The sequence below is a fragment of the Benincasa hispida genome, chromosome 12, assembly GCF_027475165.1.
Source record: "Benincasa hispida cultivar pf3 chromosome 12, pf3_genome.v1.1, whole genome shotgun sequence".
NCBI classification, from domain to species: domain Eukaryota; kingdom Viridiplantae; phylum Streptophyta; class Magnoliopsida; order Cucurbitales; family Cucurbitaceae; genus Benincasa; species Benincasa hispida.
The window spans coordinates 35,701,409-35,712,486 of NC_143489.1; the positions used below are offsets into that span (position 1 = coordinate 35,701,409).

Below are 11,078 nucleotides of genomic sequence, written 5' to 3' on the forward strand. Positions count from 1 at the left end.
AGTTTAAAATTCTATTAAACATAAATCTGGGAAGTTTTAAGAATTAAACTGGTAATTTAAGGATTAAGTTTAAAAAACATATTAGATACTTTAAAAATTCAAATTTCTATTAAACATAAACCTTGGAAGTTTTAAGAATTAAACGGGTAATTTAAGGAAATTTTAAAAATAGAAAAATAATATAAATTATTTACATAAAATAAAAAAAATTAATCTTCTTTGATTGAGGTTGATAGAAGTTTATAAATGTTTAAATTCGAATAAAAGTCTAGTGTCTATGTTTTTTTACTATCTCTATAAGTAATTTTGTTTTTTTTTTTTTTTTTTCTATATGTGAAAATTTGTGGTAATTTAACCTTATTTTTACTTATTCTCTAAATTAAATGAGAGAAAAAAATGGATTGGAGGAAGAATTTTTGTGAAGGAAAAGAAAAAAGCTTTTAGTTAAATTTTCTTTAGTGGTAAGGACTTTGAAACCTTGTTGAAGCATCTCATTCTTTCTCTATATTTGGTGGGGTAACCATGTCTCCCTCTTGAAGGAAACCTGACATGTTCTTTCTTTTATCACTTTATCCAATCACTTTATCTAATCTAATCATTTAAATTTTTTATTAAAAATTAGAAGGAAAAAATAAATTCTCACAGAAAACAAAAATATACAATATAAAAATAAGAACACCAAGAACAAACTGTTTCATTTATTGGAATCCCTTTCTCAACTTTTACAACTTATAAAATAAGTATACATTCAAAGAAATTGGTATACAAAGTTCACACATCTCCACAATTTGCCACACATCTCCCTTTGATGAAAAATTAGTTACAAAAAGGAGAAAAAAAAAAAAAAAAAAAAAAACTCATTTTTTGATCCATTCTGTTGAATGAATGAATTATAAATAGCTAAAAAAATAATTTGACTCAGAAAAGAATTAAATAAAATAAAACCCAAAAAACCCAATTATGTTTTGCCCTAATCTTGCCATTTCTTCACATCTATGGAACAAAAAGGAAATGAAGCAATGAAGGATTGAATAAAAGAACCAACCAATGCTTCAACTTCAAAGACTTAACTCAGAAGGAGATGATACCCTTCTCTGAATCCTCTGCAACAAAGGCACTAACTTCCATGGCAGAAGAAGATGATGATGATGAAGAAGAAGAAGAAGAAGAAGCAGCAGCTTTAGAAACCCACCAAACTCTCAAGCTCTTATCAAGGCTACCACTATACAACAAGAATCCCTCACCCACACCATTAGGAGCTGCTTGTAAGCATTTGATTGGTCCTTCATGACCATTTATCACCCCAATTTTACACAATCTCCCAAATGTTTCTCTTCTCCAAATCCCAATACTCTTATCAGCTGATCCACTACACAAAAACTCCCCCATCAAACACACACACAAAACAGCCATTTTATGAGCTTTTTTCTCACAAACAAGCTTCCAACTCATTGCTTCCCCAATTTTTTCCCACCCCATTAAAAACCCATCTGAAATTCCCCCAAATACCCACTTCCCATCATTTGAAACCACCACAGAATTTATTGATACATCCTTATGACCCTCTAAAATCCCTAACAAACTATGCATTTCTTCTTGTTCTTGTTCTTGTTTTTTTCTTCTTCCCCATGCTTTGATTTTCCCATCTGCAGAAGCTGAATATACAATCCCATTACAAGCTACGACCCCATTAATGGCATCATCATGAGCTTTAATGGATTCTAAGCATTTCAAATCAGAAACCCTCCATACTTTTAGGGTTTTGTCCCAAGAGCCAGAGTAAATCAACCCATTATGTACTGCTAAACAAGAAATTGTATCAGCATGTTCAATCCAGAGAATTTTGTGGTGTCTTCTTGTTTGAACATAATTGCTCTGTTTCATAAACTTACCCAAATAGTCTTTAGCCGTTGGCAGAGTATTCACTAGACGGAAATTGTTCTCCGACCGCCGCGAAACCTTCCAGACTCTGATTTTCCCATCCTGATGAGCTGTGAAGACTCTGCTTCCAACGGCGACCACCGCCTTCACCGATCCTTCACCATGGCCGAATCTGGTGAAAACCCTTAAATCCGGCTGTTGCCACACGATTATGTCTTTCCCTTGCGATGCGCTCAAGATGAACTCACCACACAGAGCCAAACAAGAAACAGAGCCAATGTGGCCGGAGAGAACCGCCAGTGGGCGATATGAAGAATACCCAGATGGGGATTTGCAGAGAAACTCACATCGGAATCTGATTTCTTTCAAATTGAATCTGTAAGAGGTCAGTGGAGTGTGATCATCGGCGTCACTGCTACTTTCAGAGCTTGTTGAGTGCAACAATGGCTTCGCTGCTTCTGTTACAAGAGAATCCATTGAAGAGAGAGAGATAGAGGGAGAGAGAGAGAAGGGGGAGCGGAGGAGTGAAGAAAAGAAGAGGAATCTTTGAATCCGTTGTGAGGAATTGAAGAATTGGGATTGGTTGATTTGTATGTTTTTTCAATTAGATTTGAGGAAAAAGGTAATCGAAGGGTCGGTGTAACGGATACTTTGGGTTGTTAATAGAGAGAGAATTATCTGTGGGGTACTTTCTGAAACTTTTTTTTTTCTTTTCTATGGACTTTATGGTTATTAAAATGTTTAACTATTTGACACCGTTGGGTTTGGGGAATGATTTGTTTTTTAAAATATTACTTTATAAATATAATAGTCGGATTAATTTTCTCAATTTTGGAGTTAATCAAGAGTCAAATGGGGCAAATTAATTTTATTAAAAAAAGAATCAAAACCATGTCCAATAAAGGATAAAATTAATTATTCATAATTTGGTCGGTTTAGTTTGTTATTGGTTTGATTTTAAGTTTTGGGTCCAATTGCACCTTCTTTCTTTTGTTTATTAGATTGAAACTAATTTTTTTCCGATCTTGTAACTAATCAAGAATCAAATCGGATGAATCAATTTTAATGGTAAAGAACCAAACTGATGTTCAATAAAAGACCAAACTAATTCTTTAATTTTTTTTTTTTATTCGATTTGTTGTTGGTTTGATTTAAGTTTTTGGTTCTATTGCGCATTCTTTCTTTCTTTTTCCTTCCATATTTTCATATTTATTCCGTTTTTATTTTGAATTTTCCTTTTTGCTTTATTTTCCTCTAGATTAAGACTAGTCCTATATATATATATATATATATTTTGAATTTGATATATTTTTTTTAATTCTTGATATTAATGGACTCTATTTCTAAACAATAAAAGTAAATAAAATACTAAAAAGGACATATGCGTATAGACCTCAATTCAAGTCGATGGTTTATTTTTAATATAATGAAAACAAAACCATATAAAAAAAAAAATCTATTTTCAAGAAACCAAACCAACATGTTCAATATTTTACTAAAAACTTAACCAAATTACTAGAACAATTTGATCCTTTGTTACACTCCTATTATTTTATCTCTATACTTAATAAAAATTTGTCATTTGAGTCGCTTCATTTTGGGATAAAATAGATCATTTTCCTATACTTGAATAAAAATTTTAAAAAAATAATTATAATCCCTTTATTTTTATTTTCATTTTCATTTTATTTTAAGGGATAAAACATATAATTATAAAAAATAAAAGGCTAAAATAGACATTTATGATCAAACTTCAAGCAACTTTTTTATCTCTGTCTTCCATACTTTTTGGTGCTTTTATTTTCTTTCTAACCAATTGGAGCTTTTGCCAAATGTTGTATAAGGGGTGGTCAAACTTGTCTTCTCAAGTAATTCTTCTATCAAATTTGTGCATTTTTCTATGGTAAAAAGATTGATCCAAAGAACTTCAAGTGGAAGGAAACATAAAATTTGGCACATTTGCTTCATCATTGGTTCCTTAGATCTAGACTCAAGTTCACTAAAAGTTGTTGATTGAACAACTTAATTATTTGTTGTAGTAGTTGCATATGTATTGTATTTATTTGTATTGACACCCTTTAAGCTATACAATGTTATCTTATATAATATAATCTTTTTAAGTTAGGTATGTAATGTATATATAAAATGATTTTGTTTAAGATACGAAATTTAAGCCATCTATAATATATGGATGTAATTAGAGGATTTATCTTAATGATACTATTATTGATATGATCCACATTGTGGATGTTATCAATAATTTTATTTATTTAGATCATCTATAAAAAAACGTTGTTGTTTTAGAACGTTTTGGAGGATTTTATTTAAGTTTTCCTTTCTTGAAGTGTGATGACTACACTAACATTTTCAAATGAATAGAAATTAAGAGCGGAATGAAAAAAAAACTAGAGATTTATAACTGTTTTAACTTATGTGACGGTGTTTTTTTAGACTCTAAGTTTATGCTTATTTTGGGTTCATGTAGATTCACATGTGAGCAATAGCGAAAGGATGCCTTTATATATATATATATATTAAAAAAATCATTAATTTTCTTCATGATGTAGATTTCTTAATATCGTTCTCGCTCTCGCATGAGCAATAGTGAGCTAAGACTTTTTTTTTTAGAAAAAAAAAAAACAAAAAACCCAATGAGGATTGCTTTAGATTTTCAAAAAAAAAAAATTTAAAAATTAGAAAAACTACACTTTTAGTTTCCTATGGTTGAGTTTAATAGCATTTTGGTCATGTAGGCAACTTTCTGTTAATTAATAACATAAAGTTGATTTGACACTCTATTTTTATTTTAAAAAAATATAATTTTAAGTTCTCTAAAATAAAGAAATATATTTTCCATGTTTTAATTCTCTAATCTTGCTTTCTCCCTAATTTTTAAAAAGGAAAGACATGAGTCGAACTCAATTTTTGGGGGCGAAATTTGCAAATAAAATAAAATAAGGGGGTTTCACTTGACTAAATAAAGAGAGTAAATGGAAGATAAAAATAGATAAAGAAAGAATCAAATCTTAACGATGTTTCTAATTCAAGGTAGATTCATCCAATTGTAATTCTATTTTCAAGCTGACAACAAATCAAACCAATCAAACATCCAAGTACTTATTCTACTTATTCGGAAGAGCCGACACAAGTTTAATCGCCCTAAGTCTATTGATTATAATAAGGCATTACAACTAACTCTTATTATCTAATTAACTAGGCACAATAGTATTCCATATCAACTCGACAACAAGCATAAGTACAATATAGAAAGACTAAGGAAAAATAAATTAGGCAAGATAACTACACCTAATTAACAATTTTGTTTCTTTTATCCTAGAGATTATCATGCAAGTTAAGGCCCCGTTTGATAACTATTTGACTTTTTATTTTTGTTTTTAAAAATTAAGCCTATAGACATTACTTTTACCTCTAAATTTCTTCAATCTACTTTTACCAATGACTTAAAAAATCAAGCTAAAATTTGAAAACTAAAAAAAAACTTTCAAAAGGTTGTTTTTATTTTTGGAATTTGGCTAAGAGTTCAACATTGTACTTGATAATGATGCAAATTATAAGAAATGAGGAGAAAATAGACTTAATTTTCAAAAAAAAAAAATGAAATGATTACCAAACTGGCCTAAGTAATCATGAAAAAGCCATAGAAAATACATGCATGAGCCAACTCTTATACTACTAAAATTAAATACTCATTCAAGATAATTACATATCTCAAAATCATGCACAACGATCATTACAAACAATTGATACAATTCAGGTGTCAATTTAGTCAATAAAAGCTCATAAAAGAATGAGAACAAGAACAAAAGAATACTAGGATAAATGTTGATATTCACTATTAAGAACAAAACCTCATGGTATATTAAGAACAAAGCCTCATGGTCTTACCATTGGACTCGAACTGCCCTTGAATAAAAAACATGAACCCTAGCAAAATATCATGTTATAGCTAAAATTCTATTTGGAACCCATAAAATCTATTATTGTAATGGATAGGAGCGAAAAAACAAAGAAAATGAGTGGTCATTCGTCCAAAATGCCCACCTATACCAAAAGTTATGACATAAAAATTGAAAGATGCATTTATAGAAAACATGATAGCATCGCGACGCTATCCAACTTTCCAAAAGTGATAAAAACAATTGCACTCACATATTTGGCTAATTCCTACAATGGCTCATAGTTGTCACCTCGGGTTTCTTGGCTTGGACTTCAATTTTCATAACTTGGTTGCACAATTTAGGTCCTATTAACTTCAAATTTCATGATCCCAATTCTTTCAAAACAAACTTAAACAACCTCGAATGTTGTATGGTTGCTAGTCTAATACATTCACATCATGATTGGGCTAAATACGTTTATGGGTCGTTTAATATTCTTGTGTGAAGTATTAAATCATTACTATAAAAATAGTATTATTGGACGTTTGCAATTTTAAATTACTTGACGTTTTTATGAAAAAATGTCAAGTAGTATGTAATTTTTTTTTTAAAAAAAAAAAAAAAAAAAAACCAGAGTTTGGCCGAATTTTCCAGAATTTTTTCAATTTGACACAATACTTGATATTAAAAAATAGTCAAGTGCAATTTTTGTTTTCTTGTCAAAATGTCAAGTAATTTATTTCTTTTTAGTTTTCAATATTTTTAATTAAAGAACTTCACATGCGCTTCGCCCTCTACATATGGACCCAAAATTGCGTAAATCAACCTCCTCTCTTCTTCCTCGTGCTTCCCTCTAGGTTCTCGAAACAGTTCATCTTCTTCACTTTCCCTCTAGGGTTCCTCGCTCTCTTCTTCTCAATGTCTTCACACTACCATCAGTGATTTCTCACTGCCGTCGGTGGATTCTGATTGCGTGAATTTGTGAGTACTTTTTATTTAGTTTTTAAAATAAGAGTACTTTTTATTCCTCGTTGCCTCTAGGGTTCCCCACTCTCTGATTTTTGCCCCTTTCTTCTCTTGTTCTTCTATGAACTAAGGTTTTTCAGTTTTAATCTCAATTCTAATATATTTTTCCTTTTTCATGGGTTTTGACATTTGCCTTTTTTATTTCGATATTAGATTTGAAATAATCACTCCTTAATGACTCCAAATATGTATGATAAAGTGTATTCAAACACCAACAAGCAAGGTTTCGAGTCATTTGCATAAATTTTAGTAAGTAAGAATGCTCTAAACTTCATTCAAATTAGTTTAAAGATGTTTAGAATTCTCTCTAACACTCGAAAGCCCTTATTGGTAGGTTCGGAGAATTTTAGAACTATTCGGCCACTTCTCAGTAAAGATTCAAATCTTTTTTTCTTTTTTTTTTTTTTTTTTAAGTTTTAGGCTTTAGAACACTGTTTAGAGCCTTTTGATTGGAATTTAGATTCCATACATTTGTTTATAACCATTGGATGTTCTCTTTTGTGGTTTAGACTTTATTCAAGGAGTTCAGAATGTGGTATAAAGTCAGTATTAGGTAAGTTTGTTAATTCCAAAACTAGTTGGGTTTTCAAATGAGGTTTCAAAGTAAATTCTGTAGGATTGTATCAGCAACAGCAGAAGCACAAGGATCATCTATACACTCAAATTCACTAATTTTGACAAAATATAAAGCATGCTTTTGCAAATAACAAAGTGAGTTTCAAGACATACCTCTTATAGAACTTCTTCAAAACTCCTTCTCTAGCTACTATCTTCTTCGAATCTGATTGCAGACCACCTCAAGATATTCCCCACTATTCTCTTGGTGCTCTAGATTGAGCTGTGGGACTCAAAACAAGCTTGAATCAAGGGATGAAAAGCTCACAGTAGCAATTGAGGTGAAGAACCATTTCTTCAAACTGAATTTTCTATAAAATTCTCTATAGCTTGTATGTTCGATTTTCACTCCAATCTCTTCATTATATTGCAGATCAACATGCAAAGAAGAGAGTTGCATGAGTTGAAGCTCATGCTTGGAGAAGACAAGACAAAAAGAATGCTATTTGTGTGAGCTACTTAGGCGATGGATAATGGAAATATTCTTTTTCCATTTTATGTGATTTGGTTTTCTCTTTTTCAATTTTATCATAAAATCAAAAATGATTTTATAAAATCTATTTTGATTTTAAAACTGAAAAAATTAATTAATTTTATAAATTAATTATTAAATAAAATTTAATTAATTTAATATCAAATATTAAATTAATTTTAACACATACATATCTTTATATATTTAAATATATAAATTCTTTTATTCCGTTTAATCCTCAAATTAAACATGTAATTATATCTCATATAATTACTAATTCCCTTGATTCTAATTTGAATGTTTCAAATTAACTTATCATGCTATTCTAGAGCTAGTCCGTTACGAGCTAGTTAGGGGATCTCGTGGACCTACAGATCATGGGCTCCAACAATCTGAGATTAATTGGCTAAACTCATTAGACCGGATTAATCCCCATTCGTTAACTAATGGGTCATTCAACTAAAGGCCATAGTTACACTCCCCTCACTGTAGATATATTATGTCCACATGATTTAACCATAATTAGCAAGTCGACCTTTGACAGGTTGTTCGTAATAACGAGTGGGTCAAATATCTGTTTTACCTCTGAGATTACGTCTTATCCTCAAGTCCTTACTGATCCTCTGATGAACAACTAGTTTGTGATCTAATCACTAAACCAAACTCTCTCAGCCCAGTGAGAGGGTGGGGTCCCTTATTCAAGACTTGGATTCAGACTTGAGAGAACAACCTTTCTCCTATCCCTAAATTGGGTAGGCGTGAACTCCGCCTTGCACCCTATGTCCCCAACTATCTATCTGGTCTTACCCCTGAAATGGGAGTCTTATTGAGCCGGCGTTGTTGAGTCAACCCTCACCTATACAAATCTAAGGACAATCCCAAATAAATAGGAGTTCATAGTTAGCTCAAAATTAAGATTGAGTTACCTAGGTCATCTAGGTGGAATAGTCAATCTTATACAGTAAATAACAGTATAAAGTAAGAGTGACTTATTTTTTGGTCCGAATCTTATGCAAACTCATTGCATAGGATGACCTAACCCCTCATGTCATAACATGTACGAATTAGGATCACATCGTATGTAGCACTTTACAACTCTTTGTAACAACTACAGAGTAGGTCGCATCCAATGGTGTTACCAGAATAAGGTACCCAACCTCATTCATATACCATAGATCATTTTGACTATTTACTCAAACATGATCCACTCTTATCTATCCACATAAAGTTCAAGTACTCATACAATAGTCATGAGTCTTAGATGATTGAATTTAGACTTTCATATAATTTATGAAATCAATAATAAGTATATTGATTATAGAAAATATTTATCATTTTACAAACGACAAGTTTTAGGACATAAAACCCAACAAGTTCTAATCTTGAAATCTTGTTTCTTTCATAACAGGAGTCTTTCAAATAGTTAGAAGTGCTTTAAAACACATTAAATAAGTGGATTTTTATTTGAAGAGTTTGTTTGTTGTTATATAATATGTTTCGTGCTTTATGAGCATTATATCTATTGATTACTATGTACATACCTTATGTTCTTGAAATTGTTTCATATTCTGGATGTCTAAGCATGCTGAACATATGGTGATATTATTGGGATATGATTTTAATCGTCAAATGTCTAAATAAATGTATGAAATATGTTTTGAGCGTGTTGTCGCATATGTGGACCGGATAAAGAAATATTGTTTAGATGTATGTGTAAGTCTCTTAAATTCTTTATTTTGGTTTGATTTACTTCAGTTGCTCATGTTAGGTTTAGTTCTAGTTTAATGTTTGAGTCATATTTAATGTTGTGGGGCAATTGTAAAACTCTAAGTTATTTGCTTCGAAACCCTCATTTTCCACGATTAACTTTCAAAACAACCCCTTTCTAAATAATCCATTATTTTGTTGTGGCATAGAAATAATTATGGGATACAATTTTTTTTTTTTTTTGGGTACCATTATGGGATACACTTTAATTTGCTATAAAGATAATAAAAATGAACTAATACAAACATTCACATTAGGAGCTCCTATATAGACCAATGTGGAGAGATTTTGTTTTTTGAGTATTAAAAAAATTATACTTTTGGATATCTATTTTTTTTAATGGTCTAAATGTGATAATTTAGATTATGTTTGATAACTATTTCGTTTTTTTATTTTTGATTTTTTAAAAATTAAGCTTATTTTCATTTCATTTCCTATAACCATTTGCATATATTTATTTAAATACAAGACTTGAATTCTTAGTTAAATTTTAAAATTAAAAAAATATATTTTTTAATTTTCAAAATTTACCTTCATTTTGAAAACATAGTTGAAAAGTAGATAATAAAGTAAAAATGTTAGAGAAAGAATGAGTGTTTATAGTTTAGTTTTAAAAAATAAAAAACTAAAAATCAAATGGTTACCAAACAAAGTCTTAGTGAGTATTTGGGACAAGGAGTTGGTTATTATACTCCAATATTATTATAGTTGGGATACAATAGTTTGTTTTTGAATGTAGATTATTTTTGTTTGAGTTATAATAGCATGTGTTTGAAGTGTAAACTATTTTAGTTGAGAAAAAAATAGTAAACACTGTAACAAATAATAAAAAATGATGAATATAAAATAGTAAAAACGATAGCAAATAATAAACACCGTAGCAAATAGGAGTTTGGAATAGTATTTTTTGTAGCTAATTGGAGGTTTTGAAATTGTATTTATTGTAGTAAGAGATAATTATTCTAGTCTTATAATAATCTTTGCCTCAAACGTCTCTTTAGTCTTTGAGATTTAAAGAATAGTATTAAATTGTTCTTAAAATCAATTGTTTATTAGCTACCAAGTTGAAACATGATGTAATGGATGACTACTTATCAATGCAACATCTCTATCCCTTCCTTTTCTTATATTATTTTCTTTCTAATCATCAATCACCTCCTACATATGTTGTCGTTATCGTCGTTGGTTGTTGAGACTAGTGTCTTGATCTTTCTACTTTCCATCATCCTTCTCCAAAAGTCTTCGCTTGGTTCTACATTATCTTTCTATTAAGTCTTAAACAATTGATTAATCCAAAAATTTAAATGGGTGAGAGAAGGCAAATTTAATATCACATCATTTAATAACTCATTATCTTGAAATATGTAGAACACCCAATAAGTGAAAATAAATATTAATTGAGATAATAAATAACATCG

At 30.1% G+C, this 11,078-nt stretch overlaps 1 protein-coding gene across 1 annotated transcript; it reads right to left on the bottom strand.

The window, feature by feature from the left end:
- Nucleotides 1–667: 667 nt before the first annotated feature.
- Nucleotides 668–2,576, bottom strand: LOC120067952 (Transducin/WD40 repeat-like superfamily protein). The gene has a single exon (XM_039019601.2). The coding sequence runs from the start codon at nucleotides 2,356–2,358 to the stop codon at nucleotides 1,072–1,074; it is 1,287 nt and encodes a 428-aa protein (XP_038875529.1). The 5' UTR covers nucleotides 2,359–2,576; the 3' UTR covers nucleotides 668–1,071.
- Between the last annotated feature and the right edge of the window lie 8,502 nt (nucleotides 2,577–11,078).